Source organism: Thamnophis sirtalis, unplaced genomic scaffold (genome assembly GCF_051295495.1).
Source record: "Thamnophis sirtalis isolate CommonGarterSnake01/CBP01778 unplaced genomic scaffold, rThaSir2_p1.2 scaffold_3, whole genome shotgun sequence".
Taxonomy (NCBI): Eukaryota; Metazoa; Chordata; class Lepidosauria; order Squamata; family Natricidae; genus Thamnophis; species Thamnophis sirtalis.
The window spans coordinates 16,919,308-16,944,371 of NW_028261383.1; the positions used below are offsets into that span (position 1 = coordinate 16,919,308).

Consider the following 25,064-nt stretch of genomic DNA (forward strand, 5'->3'; position numbering starts at 1 on the left):
AACCTGGGATCCCAGGAAGGTTGCGGGGATCCGGGGTTCCCCTTCCCGCCCCGTGTCCGGGAAAGAGCCCGAGTGGGGGGAGAGGAGGGTCGGCCTTGCGGAGATCCAGCGGGAGAGGAGAGAAGCCGGGCGAGGAGGAAGCAGGATTCGCACCAGGCTCCCCGAGAGCCTGATCCTGTCTCTGGAGGGGGAGAGAAGCGGGGCGGCTTCTCCAGCTGCCTCCTTCCCGGCCCTGCGCTTGGATGACCCGCTTGGTGCTCCAGCCAGGTTGTGTGAATCTGCCTGCGTGTCAGAAGGAGACGCGGCTCCCCAAAGGACGCTCTGAAGATGGGAAAGGGAGCATCCTCACCCAGGTTCCTTTTCCTGACATTTCATTGGGGGTGAACTGAACTTTCATGGTTTGTTCACCTTTTGGGGGTTTGGCAGGTTGTGTGAACCTGACCTGGAGGTAAATATATATCTAAGTTTTTAAAAAAGAAACTAGGAGAAGTAAGAAAGTGGATTTATTAGGCAATCCAAGTGCTTGATGGAAATTTATATTATATTTTGCAATACAGAGAGACCTGCACACACAGCGGAAGAAATTCTATCTGTCTCTCTCTGTCTCTGTCTCTCTGTCTCTGTCTCTCTGTCTCTGTCTCTCTCTCTCTCTCTCTCTCTCTCTCACACACACACACACACACCCTCAAAGTCACTTCAAACCTACACCAGATCAGAAAAAATATTTCACTCCATTTGGACGGGCATTGTGGAATAATTAAATCTACACCTTCTAATTCTTGGAATTAATTTTCTTTCCCATCTCAGATACAACAAAGTGGAGTCATTTGAACTTCTTGCCATATGAAATTATCTCTTGGGGGTGGAAAGAGCGGAAAAGCTTTCTGCTGTCATTCCGATGGATACAGGATCGGTCCTATGAATGAAAAAGCATTTGGAGATCCACAAGATCCTATGGACCCATTTGGAGTTGGGTTTCAGGGCAGAGGAAGAATGGAGACACAACTTTTAGCAACTCAGGGAACTGGAAAAGGCCCTTTTGCTGTTCAGCCTGGGAATTGTGGGGAGATCTGGACAAGGACTGGGCAGAAGATCCTGGAGGAGGAAACCATCCTCCCTTCAGAAGTTCAGCCCAGGAATTTCATCCGATACTTGGAGGCTGAGGGTCCCCGAGGACTTTGCAACCGACTCCAGGACTTTTGTAGGCGATGGCTGAGACCAGAAAAACACACCAAAGCCCAGATGCTGGACCTGGTGGTTCTGGAGCAGCTCCTGGTCCTTTTGCCCCTGCAGATGGAGGACTGGGTGAGGGAGTGTGGAGCAGAGACCAGCTCCCAAGCGGTGGCCCTGGCTGAAGGCTTCCTCCTGAGCCAGGCAGAGGAGCAGAAGGAGCAGGTCGAGTTGCAGGTGAGAGACCTTCATCTAGGCAGGGCAGAAAGGGTTTGAAGAGACTAAAGTACCGTATTTTTTGGAGTATGAGACATATCTTTTGCCCTCAGAAAAGAGGGTGAAAATCTGGGTGTGTCTTATACACTGAATACAGCATTTTTGGCTTCCCGAGACCCTGTCCCCTTTGCAAAAATGGCCATGCATACCTTTAGGAGGCTTCCAGAGTGCTCCTGGAGTCTGGGAGGCCAAAAATGAACAAAACATGGGCTGTTTTTTGCTTGTTTTTGCCCCCCAGCAGCACACTATAAGCCTCCTAAAGGCTATCCATGCCCTTTTTTTGACAAAAAAAAATGGTCTCGTTTTTGTGAGGTCTGCCGAATGCAAAAACTTTTTTTTAAAATTTGCCTCTTCAAAATCTTAAACTCTGGTGCATCTTATACTCCAAAAAAAATGGTATGTGTTTGAATTTTTTCAACTTTCCCTACCACAATTTTCTTGCCTTTCATAATACATGGATTTGTTTCATTATTTTTTATAGATATTGTTCCATTATGGCAATAGCACTTAGACTTATATACCGCTTTACAGTGCTTTATAGCCCTTATCCATTTTGGAAGTTATATTTGGCATAAGTGTTCCTTTCTTTCCAGCACCATTGATGTCATTGAGGGCTTTGAAGTTATGTTTGAAGAAAAAGAATGTACTTCATGTTTTTTGATATCCAGTAATTCTTTTTTCCCCTCCTGCCTCTCTTAAGTCCTTCAATATGGAGATCAGAGATCCTGACGGAATGAGGAATCCATCAAATCCCTTTCAGGAGCTGTTCTCCGGGAGGATCCTTCAGGAAGATCCAAGTCAGGACACCTCAGAAGGTAAACCAAGGTCCTCCCGTTCCAGTGGTGGAACTCAATTTTTTTTTACTACCAGTTCTGTGGGTGTGGCATGCTGGGCATGGCAGGGGAAGGTTACTGCAAAATCCCCATTCCCTCCCGATCAGCTGGGACTCGGGAGGCAGTGAATAGATGGGGACGGGGCCAGTCAGAGGTGGTATTTACCAGTTCTCAGAACTACTTGAAATTTCCGCTACCAGTTCTCCAGAACTGGTCAGAACCTGCTGAATACCACCTCTGTCCCATTCCCCAGAGAAATTTTCTTTCTTATTTTCTTTGTCCTATAGAATACTTCTCCTTATTCCTTCAATTATGCATCTTAAAATTCTGTCTTCCTCGCAGTGAAACGTGGAATGACGCGTGGCCTTTATGGTAGTGCTGAAACAGTGGATGAAGCAGCTGAAACTCAAGTAAGAGCAGGAGATTTATTAAGATTTGTATTCTGTCTTTCCTTTGGGAAGTCAGTCTAGGGTACATAACAATCTCTCCCGTTCCCCCCCCCCCCCCATGCCTGTTGACTTGGATATTGTTTTTTCCTGAGCAAAACAGATAAGGGAATAGAAGATTCAAGTATTGAATCTTCAAGATTCAATCTTCAGGATTCAGCCAGGTTCGCTTCTTCTAAAGTCTGCATTTGAGATGCTTTGTTCCGTTATTTCAACTCTTGAGATTCTTATGAGGATTTTTTTAATATGAGCCCATTTGATTAAATGATGATGCAGACTGTTAAAATCCAATGAAGGTGGCTAGATAAGACTTGCAAAGTAATTCGTAATCCACTGATTTGCGCCATGACTTGGATGCCAGATCTTCCAGCATTTTCATGAAGATGATGAACATGGACAGAACTGATCCTTTCGGGGACACCCTAAGCCAGCCGTTTCCTGGAATTCTGGAAAGAATTTCCCCAATTTCCTTCTGCAAAGTCAGGAAGAACTTGTGTTTCTGAGGGGGCCCATCTGCAAGTTGATTTTATCCAGATTCTGACAAGAGTATGATGATTGCTTGATTGATCGCTGGATGGATGGGTGGATGATGGATGGAGACACATAGATAAATAGATAATTAGGCAGGCAGGACACGACTTCGCAACTAACAACAATAAGGCTGGCAGATAGACAGATTGATCAGTCGAGAAGGAAACTGAGGTTCCGTTCACTGAATGTCTTGCAGAATAAATCAGTGAGGGATCATTGGTGGTTTTCTTGCAGGTATTTCATTATCAAACTAGGTAACATCTTCACCAGCACTGATGATGTTACTTATAGTTTAGGAAAACAACCAAGCTCAGAGAACACCAAGAATCCCTCATTTATAAAAGCCGAGGTGGCGCAGTGGTTAGGGTGCAGTACTGAAGGCCACTTCAGCTGACTGTTATCTGCAGTTCAGTGGTTCTAATCTCACCAGCTCAAGGTTGACTCAGTCTTCCATCCTTCCGAGGTGGGTGAAATGAGGACCCAGACTGTGGGGGCCATATGCTGACTCTGTAAACAGCTTAGAGAGGGCTGAAAGCCCTATGTAGCGGTATATAAGTCTAACTGCTATTGCTATTGCTATTGCTATTTCAACCTTGAGCTACAAATATTCTCCTTTATTAGGATCAATCAAGTTGATAAAACCTGACTAATATTTCTTTAGTCAAAGGCTTTAGGCCCATGGTGGTGAACCTATGGCACGCATGCCCAAAGTGGCACGTGGAGTCATGTCGGCTGGCATGCACAGCATCGCCTGTTCCTCTTTTGGGTTTCTGGCGTGCATGCGCACACGACGATCAACTGGTGTGCCTGCGGCAGTGGCAGAAACCAGAAAAGCCGGTCTTCCGTTTTGCAGAGTGAGCATGTGCGCCAGCTAGTAACTGGAAGACTTGCTGGCTGGCACACTTGTGCGCACCAGAAACCGGAAGTTCATTTTATGGCGCTTGCATGCCCCCTGGGCAGCTCCTCTTCTTAGTTGCGGCTCAGAGGAGTGTGCATGTATATGCAAAGCACGTGTGCAGGTGTATGTGAAACGTGCATATATGAAGCATGTGCGCACACAAGAAGTGCTCCCTTTTCAGCATTCGGTGTCTTAAAGGCTCACCTAAAACTTGGAATTTGACCAAGCACAAACATTTAATTTAGCCCTTAGCTTTCCTTCGGGTATTGTAGCAATAGCAATAGCAGTTAGACTTATATACCGCTTCATAGGGCTTTCAGCCCTCTCTAAGCAGTTTACAGAGTCAGCATATTGGCCCCAACAACAATCCAGGTCCTTATTTTACCCACCTCGGAAAGATGGAAGGCTGAGTCAACCCTGAGCCGGTGAGATTTGAACAGCCGAATTGCAGAACTGCAGTCAGCTGAAGTAGCCTGCAGTGCTGCATTTAACCACTGCGCCACCTCGGCTCTTACATTGTAGACAATGGGTCAGATCTTACAAATCCTCATGGGATTGTTTTGTTCTTCTTTTTGTTTGTTCAGAAGGGTCCTCTGTCCTTCGAGGAGGTGGCTGTGTATTTCTCGGAGGAGGAGTGGTCTCAGCTGGATGCTCACCAAAAAACGTTGCATTGGGAAGTCATGCTGGAAAATTATAGGAACATGACCTCTCTGGGTAAGGATTTGGTACTCCATAATCAGAGAATTTGGGAAACATTCTGTAGTTAGATGACATCAGCTTTTTCTCATCGTATATGTCCTCTGGGAAGGATAAGAAGCGATCTGGCCTTCTTTTGCTCCGAGGAAGGAAAGAGGTCAATGGCTCTTTGCTTTGATGCTTCTCATCTGCTGAATTTTAAATTCATCATACGTTTTAGCCTCTAACTCCCTAATAATTCTTGTTGCTTTTCCCTGCACTCTTTCTAGAGTATCAACATCTTTTTTCATATCGTGGGGACCACAATTGGATGCATAGTCAAAGTATGGTCTTACTAAAGCAATCCATAGCAGTACTAGTACTTCATATGATCTTGATGCTATAGCTGTGTTGATGCAGCCCAGGATTGTGTTGGCTTTTTTGGCAGTTTCAACACACAGATTCTCATATACTGCTGGTTCATATTTAAGTGGTGGTCACCTAGGAGTATAGGGATGTGGTGGCTCAGGGGCCAAGACGCTGAGCTTATCAATCAGAAAGGTTGGCAGTTTGGTGGTTCGAATCCCTAGTGCCGCATAATGGAGTGAGCCCCTGTTACTTGTCCCAGTTTCTGCCAACCTAGCAGTTCAAAAGCTGGTAAAAATGCAAGTAGAAAAATAGGAACCGCTTTTGATGGGAAGGTAACAGCGTTCCATGCACCTTTGGTGTTTAGTCATGCCGGCCACATGACCATGGAGACGTCTTCGGACAGCACTGGCTCTTCGGCTTTGAAACAGTTGAGCACAACCCCCTAGAGTGACTAGCACATATGTGCGAGGGGGACCTTTACATTTACCTTTACCCCTAGGAATCCTAATTCCTTCTCACAATTGCTATTGTCAATTCATGTGCCACTTATTCTATACATGTACATTTGTTTTTTTTTTGGCTAAGTGTAAAACCTTTTCTCGCCACTTAATTGCATTTCATTGAAGAGGGACTAGTGTTCATGTTTGTCTAGAATATATCTTTTTGACTTTTGAGCCTATCTTCTACAGTGTTGGCTTTCCTCCTAGTTTGGTATTGTCTGCAAATTTGATAAGTTTACCTTCTATGCCCTTTTATGGTATAATCATAATCAATAATTACTAGATAATTTAAATTAATAATTTAATATTTACTGTATTTTTTGGACGCACCTTTTTCGGTCAAAAAGAGGTGAAAATCTGGGTGCGTCTTATACACTGAATACAGTATTTTTGGCCTCCCAAAACCCCGCCCCCTTTGCAAAAATGGCTGTGCATAGCCTTTAGGAAGCCTTTAGAGTGCTCCTGGGGGCTGGGGAGGGCAAAAATAAGCGAAAAATGGGCCATTTTTTGCTCGTTTCTGCCCTATCCCAGCCCCCAGGAGCATTCTATAAGCCTCCTAAAGGCTATGCATGTCCCTTTTTTTGACAAAAAACAGGCCTGTTTTTGCTAAAAATGTGCTGTTTTTTGCTCGTTTTTGCCCGCCCTCGAGGAGCACTCTACAAGCCTCCTAAAGGCTACGCATGCCCTTTTTTTTGACAAAAAACGGGGCTGTTTTCATGAAAAACGGGAGGTCTGAAGAGTGCAAAAACTTTTTAAAAAAATTTGCCACTTCAAAATCTTGATGCGTCTTATACTCCGGTACGTCTTATACTCCGCAAAATATGTTAATCCAGTATTTTTGTTTTTATATACATATTTTATATTTTTAGCATTTTAAAGAAATTACTAATTGGTTGTATCTCACCTTTATCCTGGTCAGTGATTGTAATAAAAGTTTGATTTCCTGGATATTTCTCATGATTCTTAATTCAAGTTGATTATGGATTAGATTTGAATATGTATTAATAATTATCAATAAAAAGGATGCTATAGATCTTTTCAGGCTGCTTTAGGTTTTTTCAGAATGTTTTAGATGTTTTCAATTTTTTTTGAGTCGTAAATATAGAAATTATATCTATCCTGTGTCTGTGCAAATATGAAGAAGTTCAAGATATTGAAATAGTGGAATTTGGTAGAGTTCCATAAGGAAATTCTTACCACTTCCCACAGTTTGATCTTTTCCCTAACTTTGCTATCATTTTCATTTCTCTTTTCATTTGTCTTTTCATTTGAAGGTAATAATGGGAAGGAAAGTGAGGATTCTGGGGAACCATTCCTAATGAACACCTCTGGAGACAGAACAGAGAAACCTGCAGTGCAGATGAAACTCGAAAGCTATGAGAGAAGCCACTCAAATGATTGGAAAGAGGAAAGTTCATCTTCCATTGATGCTCCGATGCAAGACTTTCTTGCTGAATGTGGAAAGATAAAGAACAAAGATTTTGGGGAAAGTACAAGACCTTTCAGTGGTAAATTAGATGTAAACGAACATTATCCAACCAAAACAAAAGGAAATGATTATGTATGTACAGACAATGGAAAAAATTACAATTGTACTTTCATTCCTTCTCATGGAACTGGATCCCTTACCTCTCCTAAAATGATCCACACAGCAAAAAAGCCATATAAATGTATGGAGTGTGGAAACAGCTTCAGTCGAAGGAGTTACTTTACTTCCCATAAAAGAATCCACACAGGGGAGAAGCCGTATAAATGTGTGGAGTGTGGAAAGACCTTTATTCAGAGCAGTCACCTTACTTCCCATAAAAGGATCCACACAGGGGAGAAGCCATATAAATGCATGGAGTGTGGAAAGTGCTTTACAAATAGCAGCCACCTTACTTCCCATAAAAAGATCCACCTGGGGGAGAAGCCATACAAATGTTCAGAGTGTGGAAAGGCGTTCTGTGAAAATTCATCCCTTATGAGACATAAAAGGATCCACACAGGAGAAAAACCGTATAAATGTGTGGAGTGTGGAAAAGTCTTCAGTCAAAATAGTTCTTTTACTTTCCATAAAATGATCCATGCAGGGAAAAGACCATATAAATGCATGGAATGTGGAAAAACCTTTATTCAAAGCAGTAATCTTACTTGTCATAAAAGGATTCACACGGGGGAGAAGCCATATAAATGCAGAGTGTGTGGAAGGGCGTTTACTAACAGCAGTGATCTTATTTCCCATAATTGGATCCATTCAGAGGATAAGCCATATAAATGCATGGAGTGCGGAAAGACCTTTATTCAAAGCAGTCATTTTAATTCCCACAAAAGGATCCATGCAGGAGAGAAGCCATATAAATGCATGGAGTGTGGAAAGGGCTTCAGCTACCACAGTACTCTTACTTCCCATAAAAGGACCCATACAGGAGAGAAACCTTATAAATGTCTGGAATGTGGAAAGAGCTTCTGTGAAAGCGGGTCTCTTACTGTTCATAAAAGGATCCACTCAGGAGAGAAGCCGTATACATGTATGGAGTGTGGAAAGAGCTTCTGTGAAAGTGGATCGCTTACTGTTCATAAACGAATCCACACAGGGGAGAAGCCATATGAATGTGTAGACTGTGGAAAGGGCTTCTGTCAAAAAGCTTCACTTATGAGACATACAAGGATTCACACAGGAGAGAGGCCATATATATGCACCGAGTGTGGAAAGGGCTTTACTAATAGCAGTCATCTTAATTCCCATAAAAGAACTCACACAGGGGAAAAGCCATATAAATGCCCAGAGTGTGGAAAGGGCTTTACTAATAGCAGTCATCTTAATTCCCATAAAAGAACTCACACAGGGGAGAAGCCATATAAATGCCTAGAGTGTGGAAAAGGCTTTACTCAGAGGGGTAATCTTAATTCTCATAAAAGGATTCACACAGGAGAAAAGCCATACGAGTATGCGGAACATGGAAAGAGCTTCAGGATGACCAATGACCTAATTTCTCATACACAGATCCATTTGGGTGAGAACCATCGTAAATTCCAGAATTAATTGGTAAATTCAATGTATGAGGAACGCGGTGGCTCAGTGGCTAAGACGCTGAGCTTTTCAATCAGGTTGGCAGTTTAGTGGTTTGAATCCCTAGTGCCATGTAATGGAGTGAGCTCTCAGCCTCTGCCAACCTAGCAGTTCGAAAGCATGTAAAAATGCAAGTAGAAAAATAGGAACCACCTTAACAGAGGTGGATTCCTCCTGGTTTGATCGAAGCGGTAGTGTTGGTGGCGGGAGGCTCCGCCCACCTGCCCACACACTTCTGTGCAGATGTAGAAGCGTCATGCATGAGAGAGCGAGCACATGAGCGAACCGGTAATAAAACCGGCACAAACCCACCACTGGAAGGTAACAGTGTTCCGTGCGCCTTCAGAGCTTAGTCATGCTGGCCACATAACCATGGAGACTTCTTTGGACAGCACTGGCTCTTCGGCTTTAAAATGGAGATGAGTGCCGACCCCTAGAATTGAGAACGATTAGCACATATGTGCAATGGGAACCTTTACTTTTTACCTATATATTTCCTTTGTATACTGAAGGTCTAGAGTTTTGAGTCTGACCATCATAACCCGTAACCCCAGGGAGATGAATTTACAAATAAAACAAAAGCAATGAGGATGTGCTGTTTTAAGGTAGCTACTCTTACATAGTCATTCATTTTTACCTTAAGTTTATACATCCTGGTTTCCAACTGGAAATAAAAATACAAGAAAATGGGCATTTTAATCTTTTCAGATCTAGTCAATGCAATTTTATGAAAATGGTTTTATTGTGGGCTTTTTTGTATAAATGAGTTTCCTGCTCCCCAGTTGTTTGTTCTTCCCATCTAATGATGATCTTGGGAGGGATCCACTATCATTTCTCATAGTTTAAATTTTGCTTCTTTTCCTTAGTCATTTGTTTTTCCCCTCTTTTTTTTCATTCCTTAATATGTTTACAGTTTATCAGGGGACTCTACACTTATTTATTTATTTATTTATTTATTTATTTAGTTAGTTAGTTAGTTAGTTAGTAAATTTATAGGCCGCCCAATCCCGAAGGACTCCGGGCGGCTTACAAAGTAAAAAGAAAAGGAATTAATAAAAAAATAAAGGAAAAACAATTTACAAACATCACACATGCACCCAATCTGATCGGGGCTGGACCTCAACAGTGAGGTCAACACCCCCAGGCCTGCCGGAATAGCCAGGTTTTAACAGCTTTTCGGAAGGCCATGAGAGTGGGCAAGGTCCGGATCTCTGGGGGTAGCTCATTCCAAAGGGTCAGAGCAGCCACAGAGAAGGCCCTCCTCCAGGGAACCGCCAGCCGGCAGTCTGGCTGACGGCATCTGAAGGAGCTCCACTCTGTGGGATCTCACCAGCCATTGGGAGGTATGTGGCAGTAGGCGGTCTCCGCCTTCTCTCAGAAAATATTAGAAATGTTGCAGCTGAGATTCTGGGAACTGAAGCAATGCTATAATTCAAAGGGAATTCAAATTCTGTTGATATACAGATGGAATGTGATTTTGCATTTTCCAACTGAACAATTATGAAATTAAAAGTGACAACTAAGGATTTGTGCTTTAAATTTTGCATAACTTTCTCTGTGTTTTCTGTCTCATCCCAAGTTAGGGATACTCAGTGGAATGAGAATGAAAGCGACCCCAGTGTGCTGACATTGCAAATGATCAAGCAAGGGGCACCTTTGGAAATCACTGAGGACCAAAAGAACATGAAATCAAGAAACATTATTACAAAAAGCTGTTTCAGCTCCTCCTGAACAAATAGACAGGAATGAGAATGGGAACCTCCTCTGGGATGTGAAGACACCTAAAAAACAATCCAATACGCATCCACGGTGTAGAATTGAAACCTAAGGCAACCAATATGAATGCAGAAGTATGGAATCTTTTTCAGTCAAAAGTCTCTCATGATATGGGAATATTGTCACATATGTATAAATACAGAGTGTGAAGGGCTTCAGGATGAAGAATTCTTTTTTACAAAGGTGTCAGAAGGACGAGAAGCCCCCAAAATACATATACAAAAAACTTTTTCAAACATTAGGGCCTTATTTCCTTTGTATGTGGACTAAGATGTCTACATTTGATGTCAATAAAGTCAATTAAACATCAATGACATGGTTACTTTCCAGGCATGTATTAAATTCTTTTTGGCTGTATTAATTAGCATCCAGTAAGTACGAAGTAGGATTTTAACTTTGTACACTAAAACAGTTTACATTTGTACAATAAAGCAGCTTTTATGGAAAAAAGAAATGCTGTCTATCTTGTATATATAAAAGCCAAATACCACTCACTCATTATGAAATCTCCAGAACTGTAAAGACTACAAACTTGAAATTCGGCACATATGTTCCTCTTGGCTTCTAGGTCTGATGTGACTATCCGAGCATCAGTATTTCTTATACAGTATTATATTAACACATGATGTTAAACATTCTATTCCCCCTCCCTACCTGAAATGAACTCTGTTCCAACTGCCAGTTGCCTTATATGGGCGTGGCCAGTGTGTGACTCATCCGGCCTGTGGGCTGGGAGTTTAGACATTCTACTCCCCCCTCCCCACCTGAAAAGAACTCTGTTTCAACTGCCAGTTGTCTTATATTAACACGCTCTGATGCTAAAGAGCTACACATTCTACATTAATTTTCAAGCTTTAAAGTGTCAAGCCCGATTGTAGCAAAACACGGGTATCCAGCTAGTGTGCCATATGTTTGGATTGTGTATGATAAGAAAAATCCTATCAATTACACATGAAATTTTTGGAAGGAGTAGGAGACAAATTTCAGGGTTTCAGAGGTTCCTGCTGGTTTGAAGCTCTTTATTCAAATGTTGCTCTTGGATGGTTCTGGGTCAAACTAAAGAAAAAGTTACTATTTCCATTTTGGTGTCCTTTTTTTTTAATTAGAGAAGTGGAAATCAGATTGTTATAAAGAACCTGGATAGCTAAAAATGGATGAAGAAATTAAATCCATTCTTTTTAAATGGAGCTTCTTAACCACTTTTACCCTTCATTTTAAATTCTTTGTTTTACTAAGTAGCTAACCCTCGTTTTTGCTTGCCTTCTTACTTCCAGATGCAGAGGAATCTCTTCAAATCACTGGAGTTTTCGGTTCTTTCTGCCTAACAGAAAAATTTGTACCTTTTCTTTTTATTCATAATGTAAACATTCTAGTGGCCTTAATTTCTTCAAATGGTCTTCCCAGTCATATTTCCTGAGATGGATTTCCTATTAATCCCTATATTTAAAAAATGGTTTTTTCCCCTCATGGCATCTGAAATTTATATTCTTTTTCTGCCATTTTCCTTTATTTTACAATTCTAAATTTTCTCCAGTCACAGATGAGACGCCATTTTCCCTTCTTCATTTTTCCACCAATGTGCCTCCTTGTAAGGTAAAATTCTGGAAGATCCACCAGTTTGACATTTTCCTCCATTTTGGGAGAACAGGTTTTTTTTTATTTCTTTTTCTTCCGCATTATTTCCGATGTCACAAGCTACCACTTGCTGCTTCCAATCCTTCTTTGACACCCAGAGCCACGAATGTTGAAAGGGCAGTAACATATATTGAATTAAGTAAAAACCGATAGAAATGTCCCTTTTCCTGACAGAAATTTTTTCTTCCTTTCAGGAGAGACTACCATCTTTCTCAGATAGACGACCATTCAGAGAGTCCTTTCCTCCTACTCCCATGCCCCTAATCCCTCTCCTCCACATCTGCAAAGAAGTGGTCCTTTCCCGCTCTTTTAGGGAAGGTGTTGTGCACAGATTCCTCCAAGGTGTGCCCTCTACCAAGAGGCGGGAAAACCGGGCATTTCACTGCTGGAGGGCGGATTATGACTGGCTTTGCAGCAGAGGAAGCCAGGAGGGGATTCACATTGTTTGCTGTTCTAGGAAGCCCTCCTCCATATTCAGTCTTAGGTCCCATGCTTCCCAGCCGCCCTCTCCGTGCAGGGGGAAGTAGAACTCCAGAGCAGCAGAAGAAGAATCGGGGATCGCAAGAAAGCGACCTCTGGAGACGTAGAAGCCTTTTTTTGGGCAAGGAACCATTGAGAGGGACCTTTCTCCTACTCCCCAGGAGTAGGAGAAAGGTCCCCAGAAGGACCTCCCCAGAAGAGCCAAGGTGGCGCAGTGGTTAAATGCAGCACTGCAGGCTACTGCTAGATCAGCAGGTCAGCGGTTCAAATCTCACCGGCTCAGGGTTGACTCAGCCTTCCATCCTTCCGAGGTGGGTAAAATGAGGACCCAGATTGTTGGGGGCAATATGCTGACTCTCTGTAAACCGCTTAGAGAGGCCTGAAAGGCCTATGAAGCGGTATATAAGTCTACTGCTATTGCTATTGCTATTGCTCCCATGTCCATCATCGACGCCTTCTCCTTCACCTCAGGCGCTCTCCTCTTTCCCGCCCTTTTTTGGAATCCCGGCACTTTGCGCATATGCCTCCAGGGGGCTCCCTCTGCCAAGAGAATGGAGCGCTTGCATCACAAACACGTGCCGCTCTAGGACGCCGCACTCGCTGCCCTTAACCCTCTGAGCTCCGCAGAAGGCGGAGAGGCTGCGATAGGAGAGCCAGACGTGCCCTGGGTGAGGGAGCGGCTCTTCCCGTGCAAAGGGAGGCGGAGGAGAGAGAGAGAGAGAGAGAGACCTATGCCCGGCCCTCCTCCCATGCTCCCCAGCCAGAGGGGGAGAGGAGTGGGGCGGCCTCTCCAGCTGCCTCCTTCCCGGCCCTGCTGGGGTGGGCACCTTGGTCTTACGCTGGGATGGTCCGCTTGGGGCTCCGGGCAGGTTGTGTGAATTTGACTGTTGTGTCAGAAATGAGGTATCCTCAACCAGGATCGTTTCCTGGCATTTGAGAATAGAAATGGAAAATATACTCATTGGGTCTTGAGAGTCCTTGATGAACAGCCCCATGTTTTGCCACACACACACACACACGCACACACACACACACACACCATTTGCTTGAAACCACTTCAATCCTACATCAGAAAAATATTTCTTTCCATGGGGCTGATGAGTGTTCTTCAATGCTTAACGTCTCCGTTTTCTAATTCTTGGAATTTATTTTCTTTCTCATCGCAGATGCACGAAGTGGAAGTCATCCAACATTTGGGCAAAGAGTGCTGAATAAGCATCTGTGGGTCAATCCTGCAGCTGTAGGAACGGTACTATGAATGAAAAGGCATTTGGAGATCCACAAGATTCTTTGGACCTATTTGGAGTTTTGTTACAAGACAGAGATAGAATGGAGACACAACCTTTAGCAAGTCAAGGGACTGGAAAAGGCCCTTCTTCTGCCATTCAGCGTGGGAGCTGTGGGGAAATGTGGGCAAGAGCTGGGGAGAAGATCCTGGAGGAGGAAACCATCATCCGTTCAGAAGTTCATCCCTGCTCTTTCAGGAGCCTCCAGTACCAGGAAACTGAGGGTCCTCGGGGACTTTGCAGTCATCTCCATGAGTTTTGTAGGCGATGGCTGAGACCAGAAAAGCACACCAAAGCCCAGATGCTGGACCTGGTGGTTCTGGAGCAGCTCTTGACCCTTCTGCCCTTGCAGATGGAGAGCTGGATGCGGGAGTGTGGAGTAGAGACCAGCTCCCAGGCGGTGGCCCTGGCAGAAGGCCTCCTCCTGAGCCAGGCAGAAGAGCAGAAGGAGCAGGTCGAGTTGCAGGTGGGAGAACTTCGACTTAGGAGTCCAGAAGTGGTTTGAAGGGAATAAAGAATGTGCTGGATTTCTTCACCCTTCTCTACCAGGGTTCTCTACCTTTCATAATATGTGAAGGTGTCTTAGTAATTCATGTGGGACAGTCTTTCATTATTCCTTATATAAGATAGATTTGAGACAGCTGTTGTTTTCTTACTCACTTTCAATGACGGACACTGGGAAGGCTTCAGAGAACAAGAATCCACTTCATGTTGTGTGTTCATTAATTTGTCTTCTTTTCTCATTCCTCCTATTTCAAGCCCTTCATTATGGGGATCAGAGATCCTGAGGAAAGGAGGACTCTGTCAAATCCCCCTCAGGAGCTGTTTTTCAGAAGGATCCCTCTAGAAGATCCAAGTCAGGACACTTCAGGAGGTAATTGAAGGTCCTCCCCCAGAGAGATCCCAGCTGTCTCATCTTCTCCATGTATTATATTATTCCTTTTCCCTTAATAAAGTATTTTAAAATTCTGTATCCCTTACAGGGAAACGAAGGATGGATTTTTCTGGCCTTTATGGTGGAGCTGAAACAGAGGTTGAATCTCCAAATCAAGTAAGAAAGAGAAATATACATACATAAATACATACATATGTACGTACCTACCTACCTACCTACCTATCTACCTACAGTACCTTCATAGTCAACCTCTTTTTTTCCAGTTCAGCCAATGGCTTGTCCTACTGGCAATTGGTTCCTTATATTCCGGGTAGAAGCAGAGACAGTATTTCTCTAGATATTGACGTCATCCACCCAAATCCCTAGCTGTCTCTCCCAGAACTTTTACTTGTTTTGAGAATGGACAGGATTGTTCCTTTTGGGTCATCATAAGCCTTTTGCTAGAATGCTAGAAAGAATCTCCTCCCACAATTTCCTTCTGCATAGACAGGAAGGATTCCAAGGCCCATCTCCCTGTTGATTCTCTCCAGTTGCTGAGAGGTTTTTTTATGATTGAGGGAGGGAGGGAGGGAGGGAAAGAGATCGGGAGAAAGAGAAAGAGATCGGGAGGGAGGGATGGGCAGACAGACATAGATCAAGCAATCCAAAAGAAAACCCATGTTCCTTTCACTGAATGGCATTGAAGTCCTTCTTACAGCCTGAAATGAGATTTGCTCCCTTTCATAAGAGGCTTCAGATCTGTCTCTGCCAGACAATTTGGAGTCCCAGTGGGGGAGTTTCACACTGGAGGTGGTTGACTAATTAAAGCTAAACCTCACTCCCCGCCCTTCATGTATTGGCTCCCTTCTTCTCCTCTTGTGTTAAATATAAAATGGCAAAGGAGATAAGATAAAATCATTAACATTTTTAAAAATGTTTTTTAATGTTTTTATAGCCAGAGCAGTAATAGCAGTTAGACCAGGGGTGAAATCCAGCAGGTTCTGATAGGCTCTGGAGAACCGGTAGTGGAAATTTTGAGTAGTTCGGAGAATCAGTAGTGGAAAATTTGAGTAGTTTGGAGAACCGGCAAATGCAACTCTGGCTGGTCCCAGAGTGAGGTGGGAATGGAGATTTTGCAGTATCCTTCCCCTGCCCACCAAGCCACACCACACCATGCCCACCAACTCACTTTACAGCTCTCTCTAAGCGGTTTAGAGTCAGCATATTGCCCCCAACAATCAGGTCCTCATTTTACTGACCTCAGAAGGATGGAAGGCTGAGTCAATCTTGAGCCGGTGAGAATCGAACTGCTCGCAGTCAACAGCATTATCCTACAACACTGTATTTATTTTTTGCTGTATTTTTCCTGTAAGCTGCCCTGAGTTGTTTTGACACAAGATTGGTAGCAAATAAATTCCACAATAGGTAAATAAAGTCCTACAAAAATCAATCTTTCTTTAATTCTTTAATTTTCTCACCTAAAGTTTGAAATACAACCAAATAAACATTGAAATTAATTCATATCTTTGTTTGGGATTATTTAAATCTGAGAACATACTGTAGGAATTCGGCTGGGCCTATTTTCTTCATTTCATTGTTCAGGGACATCTTGTATCCTTTGAGGAGGTGGCTGTGTATTTCTCCAAAGAGGAGTGGTCTCAGCTGGATGTAGACCAAAAAGCACTGCATTCGGAAGTCATGCTGGAGAATCATAGGAATGTGGCCTCGCTGGGTAAGAGTTTGCTACTCTTAAATCAGAATTTCGGAAGACATTATATAGGTAAATGCCATCAGCAATTTTTTTTAATTAAAAATCCCCATGTAGATGTTATTTCCTGGCCTGGGAGAGAGAGAGAGAGAAAAGATCTGGCCTTCTCCTGCTCTGTGGAAGAAAGGTGGCCAGTGGCTCTCTGCTTTGATGCAGCTGTTAATTTTTTTTTCCATTTCTATTTCAATATACCAGTGAGAAATAAACTGCTTGCTATGATGAGATGCTCAACTCCATCACATTTCAGTTTTTTGGGCTTAGATCAGTGATGGCTAACCTTTTTGTCCTCATGTGCCAAAATCATGTCCGTGCATTCCCACGTACTCACACCAATAATACAATGTGCAATTTGCTCGTTGGATTGTTTTTTGCCCTCCAGAGCCTCCTGGAGGGAGAAAAACGGCCCAATGGGCAACCCTGAAGTCCGTTCCTGAACTTCCGGTTTGCGTGTTGGGCCATTTTTCGCCTTCCTCAGGCTCCTAGAAAGCCTCTGGAGCCCGGGGAGGGCAAAAAACAGACCTACTGGGCTCACCGCTTCTGGCTTCCGAAGGGCCTCCGGGGGGGGGGGGAGCGGGAGTGGCTGTTTTCGCAGAGGGCCTCTGGGGTTTCCCACATGCGCTTTGCGCTCATGCACACTTAGCAATAGCAATAGCAGTTAGACTTATATACCGCTTCATAGGGCTTTCAGCCCTCTCTAAGCGGTTTACAGAGTCAGCATATCACCCCCACAGTCTGAGTCCTCATTTCACCCACCTCGGAAGGATGGAAGGCTGAGTCAACCTTGAGCCGGTGAGATTAGAACCGCTGAACTGCAGATGACAGTCAGCTGAAGTGGCCTGCAGTACTGCACCCTAACCACTGCGCCACCTCGGCTCTTTGGTGCTCGGTGCCGAAAAGGATCGCGCACACTCCCGTTTCGGCACGTGATGCCGAAAAGGTTAGTCATCACTGGCATAGTTTGAAGTTTGAAGTTTTATTTTATTTATATGCCGCCCTATTCCCTAAAAGGGACTCAGGGCGGCGAACAACTCCAACGGGAAGGGGAACATGCAAATACAAAATAGACATTTAAAATAACCAACAGCCACACCTGTCGAGAGGGGAAGGGAGCTCATCAACCCCAGGCCTGCCGGCACAGCCAGGTCTTAACGGCTTTTTGGAAAGCCAGGAGAGAGGTGAGGGTCCGAATCTCCGCGGGGAGTTCGTTCCAAAGGGCCGGAGCTGCGACAGAGAAGGCCCTCCCCCGGGTCGTAGCCAGATGGCATTGGCTGGTGGATGGGACCTGGAGGAGGCCAACCCTGTGCGATCTAATGGGTCTTCGGGAGGTAAAGACCTCCCAAAGGTCCCAGGGATAAACTTAGCTTTATATACTTTAATTAATGGGGCTTGGGACCCTGGCTAACTATGGTTCTTTAGTATAAGCAGTAAATTCAAATGGGCTTTTGCTCTAAGTGTACTCTGTTGATAGCAAGTCCAAGATCCAGTCTTGGAAAAAGTTATGCCTAAATATACAAAGGTGTTAACCTGTTCAGTTGGTTCACCGTCTAATTGCCACCTATGTCTCTGATGATGTTTTCCAAACACCATTGGTTTTTATTTAGATTTACTAATGATTAGGGAGTTATCCTGGCAATAACAGCTGAATCTTCTTAATAGCCTATGTAATCCTACTTGTGAATATGATAATAGAATCGTATCATCAGCATAAAGCAAGCTGTTACAGTAAGTATTTAGGATCCTCGGTATGTATACCATGGGATGCGTCATTAACCCTGGCAAGTCATTGATATATAAACTACATAATAATGGGGCCAGGATACACCCTTGCCATACCCCTTTATTTGTTTGAATCCTGTTAGTCAGAGCCCCATTAAACCCCATACCGCACCCTCAAACAGGCACTTATGTAAAGGGCTTTAATCAAAGACAGCTGCCTAGGTTGTATTTTAAGAGATGTCAGTTTACTCCATAGTATTTCTCTGTTTACTATGTCAAATGCTGCTGAAAGGTCTATAAAAGCAGCAAACGGGACTCCTCTTATAGGCATATTTGGCAATTAGATGGTTCAAGAAAAAGCAGTTATCAATGTATGGCTTTGACTAAAACCTGCTTGTTCTTCTGTGAGGATATTGTTTTCCTCTACCCAGATTTCAATTCTGTTCAAAAGGAACCTAGCATATATATTTATTTCAATGTCAATCAGGCTAATGGGCATTTAATTAATAGGATCCTTTTTGTTTCCTTTTTTTATACATGGGGACAACTATTGGCATCTTCCACCCATCTGGTATATGCCAGGTGTTATTTATATGCGTAAAAATACCTGCCAATACTCTCATTTTCATTTCTCTTTTCTTCTGAAGGTAATAATGGGCAGGAGAATAAAGATTCCTGTGAACTGTTTCAAGTGATCAGTGCTGGAGACAGAACATTTCCAATTCAAATGAAAAAAGAAAGACAGGAGAGAAACCAGTCAGATGATAAGAATCAAGAAAGTACATCTTCCATTGTGGTTCCCATACAAGACTTTGTTGCCCAACAAGGAAAAATAAAGAAAAGCTACATTGGGAAGAAGCTAATCCAAGATAAATTTGATGTAAATCAACATTATCCAACCCAAACCAAAGGAGATCATGTATCCAGAGACCATGGAAAAAACGACAATTGGACTTTCACTTTTTCTTATGGAAATGGCTCCCTTACATCTCATAAAAACACCCACACAGAAGAGAAACCATACAAATGCATGGAGTGTGGAAAGGTATTCGGTCAACATAGAAATCTTACTATCCATAAAAGGATCCACACAGGGGAGATGCCATATAAATGCATGGAGTGTGGAAAAAGCTTCTGTGAAAACGCATTCTTTGTGAGACATAAAAGGATTCATACAGGGGAAAAGCCAAACAAATGTCTGGAATATGGGAAGGGCTTTACCAATAACAGTCAACTTACTTCCCATAAAAGGATTCACACAGGAGAGAAATCTCATACATGCAAGGAGTGTGGAAAGAGCTTCAGACATGTTGTTTCCCTTACTTACCATAACAGGATCCATACAGGGGAGAAACCATATAAATGCATGGAATGTGGAAAGAGTTTTGTTAATAGCAGTCATCTTATTTCTCATAAAAGGGTCCACACAGGGAAGAAACGATGTAAGTGTATGGAGTGTGGAAATGGTTTCAGTGACAGCTGTTCCCTTACATTTCATAAAAGGATCCATACGGGAGAGAAGCTTTATAAATGCCTGGAATGTGGAAAGACTTTTACTCATAGCAGTCAACTTACTTCTCATAAAAGGACCCACACAGGAGAGAAACCATATAAATGCAAGGAGTGTGATAAGACCTTTACTCATAGCAGTCAACTTATTACCCATAAAAGGATCCACACAGGAGAGAGGCCATATAAGTGCAAAGAGTGTGGGAAGAGCTTCTGTGAAAATGCATCCCTTATGAAACATGAGAAGATCCATGCAGGAGAGAAGCCATATAAATGCATGGAGTGTGGAAAATCTTTTACTCAAAGCAGTAATCTTACTTCCCATAAAAGGATTCATACAGGGGAGAAGCCATACAAATGCAGAGAGTGTGGGAAGAGCTACAGCCACAGTGTTTCCCTTACTTACCACAACAGGATCCATGCAGGGGAAAAACCTTATAAATGTTTGGACTGTGGAAAGACTTTTACTCAGAGTAGTCAACTTACTTCCCATAAACGAATCCACACGGGGGAAAAGTCGTATCAATGCATGGAATGTGGAAAGGGCTTGTATGACAATGTATCCCTTATGAGACATAAAAGGATCCACACAGGGGAGAAGCCATATAAATGTAGAGAATGTGGGAAGGGTTTCACCCAACAGGGTAACCTTAATTCCCATGAAAGGATGCACAGAGGAGAGAAGCCGTATAAATGCAGAGAGTGTGGAAAGAGCTTCAGTCATAGTGGTTCCCTTACTTACCATAACAGGACCCATACAGGGGAGAAACCATATAAGTGCTTGGTGTGTGGAATGGGTTTTACTGTTAGCAGTCACCTTACTTCCCATAAAAGGATCCACACAGGAGAGAAACCATATAACTGCAGACAATGTGGAAAGAACTTCAGTGAAAACTCATCCCTTATGAGACATAAAAGGATCCACACGGGGGAGAAGCCGTACAAATGTGTGGAGTGTGGAAAGAACTTCACTCATAGCGGTTCCCTTACTTCCCATAAAAGGATCCACACAGGGGAGAAGCCTTATAAATGTATGGAATGTGGAAATAGCTTTACCACTAGTAGTGATCTTACTTCCCACAAAAGGATCCACACAGGGGAGAAGCCTTATAAATGTATGGAATGTGGAAAGAGCTTTACCACTAGTAGTGTTCTTACTTCCCATAAAAGGATCCACACTGGAGAGAAGCCATATAAATGTATGGAGTGTGGAAAGAGCTTTACCATTAGTAGTGATCTTATTTCCCACAAAAGAATCCACACTGGAGAGAAGCCATATAAATGTATGGAGTGTGGAAAGAGCTTTACCATTAGTAGTAATCTTACTTCCCATAAAAGGATCCACACAGGGGAGAAGCCATATAAGTGTATGGAGTGTGGAAAGAGCTTTACTACTAGCAGTGAACTTACTTCCCATAAAAGGGTCCACACAGAAGAGAAACTATATAAAAGTGTGGCGCATAGAAGGAGCTTCAGGAGGAATGATCTAATTTGTAAAAGACAGATCCATTTGGGTGAGAACTCATGTAAATTCTACATTTAGTTGGCTACATTTGTGCATTTCCTATTTACATATATAGGTAGTCCTCATCTTATGACCATTCACTTAAAGAATGTTCAAAGTTATTGTGCAACCCCCAAAAGCTATTTATGACCCAGCCCATGTATGTGCCAGTGGTGGCACATATCCCTACAATCACATGATGTGGTTGATGTTATATTTTGCATCAGGATGAGCTGACTGCAGCATTCATGGTAATATGAGGGAGATTACACATCTTGTGGTCACACGAGGGATGCAAAAGCTACAGTAGGAATGCATTGCCTTGCTTAATAATTCTAGTGTATGGTTCCTTGGTGCTCCCTGAGCTTGGTTTTTTTCTTGCAGATGTTTCATTATCAAATGGTGGTGTTCCTTTTTGAAACTGCTAGATTTGCTTAATGGCCACTACAAAAGAGAGTACAATTGGGTTGGTTGTGTGAGTGCCTTGACTGTCATGACTTACAGTGGAAATTACTGGTTCTGTTATGGTTGTAAATTGACAACTAGCCTCACTTAACTTGTAAAGAAAGATTTTTCGGAGTCTGATCTGCACAACTGGCAGCCCCAGAGAGATGAATTTAGCAATTGAAACTAAAATAATGGGCACATGTTCTTTTAATTATGAATAGTGAATTTTAAATGTATTGTCATCTTAACCACTAACAATATTTCATATCAATAAGATATATTTTTTTCTTAAGTTTACATTTATCTCCTTTTTCTTTCTTTATTTCATCTCAAGTTAGGGATATTCAGGAGAATGTGAATGAAAATGACTCCATTGTGCTGGCATTGCAAACAATGAAGGAAGAAGGAAGTTCTTTGGAAATCCATTGAGACCAAAATAAAATAATCGGACAATAAACAAAAACTACTCAGAAATGACAACTGGAATCCCCCTAGAATATGAACATACCCCACCAAAAATAATCCAATTTATTGCATCCATGGTGAAGAAATGAGATCTCAGTCAACCTGTATGAATAGAACACTTCAAAGGCCTTTCATGATGTGATACATCCCAGAGATGAAGAGTGTATGGAGAGGTGGACTGCTACTGGTTTGCACTGGTTTGGGTATATCAGTTATTAAGATTCTGCGCAGTTCGGTGAACCGGAAAATCCCACCACTGGCTGGCTCCGTCCCACCCTATCTCGCCTCCCGCACCTTGGCTGGTGGCTAGAGTCATGCCTGCGCCCAGCTACTCTGGCTCCTTTGCTCTCTCGCCCAGACCATTTGGCCCAGCTGATCTCCACGCCTCACCCACTCTGTTCACCACAGCTGCCTGTGAAGGTAAGGCGCACAGCCGAAGGGCTGCCTTGGGGTGGACACAGCGAGGCTCAGCCACCTTTCGGGCCTGGCTTGCCATCCTTTCACTCACATGTCACCTGCCCACGCCTCGGGTCGGGGGATGCACCAGTCCCTAGCTCTGGCCTTCCCTGAGGTCTCTGCCTGCATGCTATCCGCTCATCCTTCGTCTCAAGTCGGGGGACGTGCCAGTCCTTGGCTCTGGCCTTCCTAGGGGCCTTCCCCTGCATGCCGCCCCTTCCCCTCACTTTGGGGGATGCACCAGTCCCTGGCTCTGGCCTTTCCCAGGGCCTCCACCCACATGCCGCCCACTCACCCACTCAAACGGCATGTCCCCTTGTTGCGGGTTGCATGCAGGACCCAAGGCACAGCAGAGGTCGAGCAGTTGACAGCACAGAGCAGGGCCGGAAAGGCAGCCAAGCCTTGATGTTGTCAGACCTAGAAGCCATCTTTTACCTTTTGGACTTAAGGCCTGCCACATTTTCTACTGTGGGAAAATGGGAGGGGGGGATTATACTGAGTGTGGCTGATATATAGCCATAATAACATTATTTCTCAGAAAGTTTAGGTTTTATTCAACTTGTATGCCGCCCTATTCCCAAGAGACTCAGGGCGGCTAACAAAACCAAGGGAGGGGGGGACAATACAAAAGGGAGGCAACAGAACAAACAACAATACAAAACAATTTTAAAAGGTCTCAACAAGCGCGCCAATTCGAGTGGGGATGGAACTCAACAGCCCCAGGCCTGCTGGAACAGCCAGGTCTTAACGGCTTTACGGAAAGCCTGAAGGGTGGTTAGGGTCCGAATCTCCACGGGGAGATCGTTCCAGAGGGCCAGAGCAGCCACAGAGAAGGCCCTCCTCTGGGTGGTTGACAGCCGGCATTGGCTGGCAGATGGAATTCGGAGGAGGCCTAATCTGTGGGATCTAATGGGTCTTTGGGAGGTAATCGGCAGGAGGCATTATTTCTCAGAAAGTCAAGGTCATCTGGTCCTGCAGCCGTGATGAGATGACTGGGAGGCATTTCCTGTTTTGGATGGTACCTGATTGGATCATGTGATAGACATATGGGTGCTGGGCAGGGTCTTGAACTTTCTTTTGGGTGGAGAAAACCTGGAAGTTTTCAGATTCGGGTTTTCCCAGATGTGCCAGTATGACATCTCTAATAAAATGGAACTTTGAGGAATCTCAAGCCTCGGAGTCTTCTTTCATTAGGGGTGTTACTTGGAACCCTGACAGCTGTGTCTCTTTTCACCAAGAATCCTTCAGTCACCACCTCTATGATGGCACAAGAATCCTGTAGCTGCCAGTTTTTGCTGGCATGAGAATCCTGCAGCTGCCGGTCTTTGCCTGCTCAAGAAGCCTCCAGCTGCCACCTCTTTGCCGGCACGAGAATCCTCCAGCTGCCTGTCTTTGCCAGTGTGAGAAGCCTCCAACCATCGCTCCCGACTCGGTTCCAGCTGGCAGAAGCCTCTTCGTGCCATCAAAAAGCAGCGCCTACAGGCTTCCTGTGCTGAAAAAGACCGGCAGCTTGGAGACTTCTTGCATGGAAAAATAGGAGGCGGCTGCAGGCTTGTTGCACGGAAAAAGAGGCAGCAGCTGCAGGCCAGTGTCTTGGGGCGGGGTCATGTGCCCAGTTGCACCAACAAAGGCTGGAATTAGCTGCCCATCATTTCCTGTTCAAAAACCTTTTTAAAAACCATGACCCAGCAACAGATGAGGTATCGGAGAATCAACGCTGCTGTTGCTGCACTAAAGCTCCGACAACTGCCACTTTGGCCCGCCTGCACCACCCCATCTTGCTGTGAGTGACATTGATTTGGCCATGCCCACTCAGTCACAGGACCACCATCCAGCCACTCCCACCCAGCCCGTCATTAGGGTAGAGAACCGGTTGTTAAAAGAATTGCAGCTCACCATTGAGTGTATAGCAATAGCAATAGCAGTAGACTTATATACCGCTTCATAGGCCTTTCAGGCCTCTCTAAGCGGTTTACAGAGAGTCAGCATATTGCCCCCAACAATCTGGGTCCTCATTTTACCCACCTCGGAAGGATGGAAGGCTGAGTCAACCCTGAGCCGGTGAGATTTGAACCGCTGACCTGCTGATCTAGCAGTAGCCTGCAGTGCTGCATTTAACCACTGCGCCACCTTGGCTCTTATGTATGTATGCATAAAAAAGTTCAGGGTGAATAACTTCTGTTTCACAAAAAGAGCCAGGAAAATAACCCCAAATGCATGGACAATATTTCAAGCATTTAGAGCCCCTTTTTCCCCCTTCCCATGATATGACAATGGTTAAGGAAAAGCCAACATTTTATTTAAATAGAATTAATTAAATATCAATGGTGCGTTTATTTGCTAAACATGTATAAAATTCTGCTTGCATGAAAAATTATTTAACAAAAATGTATGGAAA

The 25,064-nt window shown here is 43.8% G+C and overlaps 1 protein-coding gene across 2 annotated transcripts; it reads left to right on the forward strand.

The window, feature by feature from the left end:
- The first annotated feature begins 670 nt into the window (after window positions 1–670).
- LOC106555978 (uncharacterized) lies at window positions 671–21,337 on the forward strand. Of its 2 annotated transcripts, XM_087711368.1 has the most exons (6): window positions 671–1,407; window positions 2,147–2,261; window positions 2,622–2,689; window positions 4,739–4,868; window positions 6,973–8,655; window positions 19,257–21,337. In XM_087711368.1, exons 1-6 carry the CDS (start codon window positions 844–846, stop codon window positions 21,335–21,337), a joined length of 4,641 nt encoding a protein of 1,546 aa, XP_087567494.1. In that variant the 5' UTR covers window positions 671–843. The 2 variants fall into 2 exon arrangements, with proteins under 2 accessions (XP_087567494.1, XP_087567493.1); XM_087711367.1 differs by lacking the exons at window positions 671–1,407; window positions 2,147–2,261; window positions 2,622–2,689; window positions 4,739–4,868; window positions 6,973–8,655 and adding exons at window positions 13,813–14,393; window positions 14,687–14,801; window positions 14,911–14,978; window positions 16,404–16,533 and having other exon boundaries at window positions 18,933–21,337.
- The last annotated feature ends 3,727 nt before the right edge of the window (window positions 21,338–25,064 follow it).

What these genes read in the sequence shown, in the direction of transcription:
- LOC106555978 (XM_087711368.1), top strand. Translation starts at nt 844, where the DNA reads ATGAAATTATCTCTTGGGGGTGGAAAGAGCGGAAAAGCTTTCTGCTGT. An exon ending in AAGTCAGGACACCTCAGAAG is followed by an intron (nt 2,262 to 2,621) that starts GTAAACCAAGGT and finishes TCTTCCTCGCAG; the next exon opens with TGAAACGTGGAATGACGCGT. An exon ending in ACATGGAAAGAGCTTCAGGA is followed by an intron (nt 8,656 to 19,256) that starts TGACCAATGACC and finishes CTTTTTCTTATG; the next exon opens with GAAATGGCTCCCTTACATCT.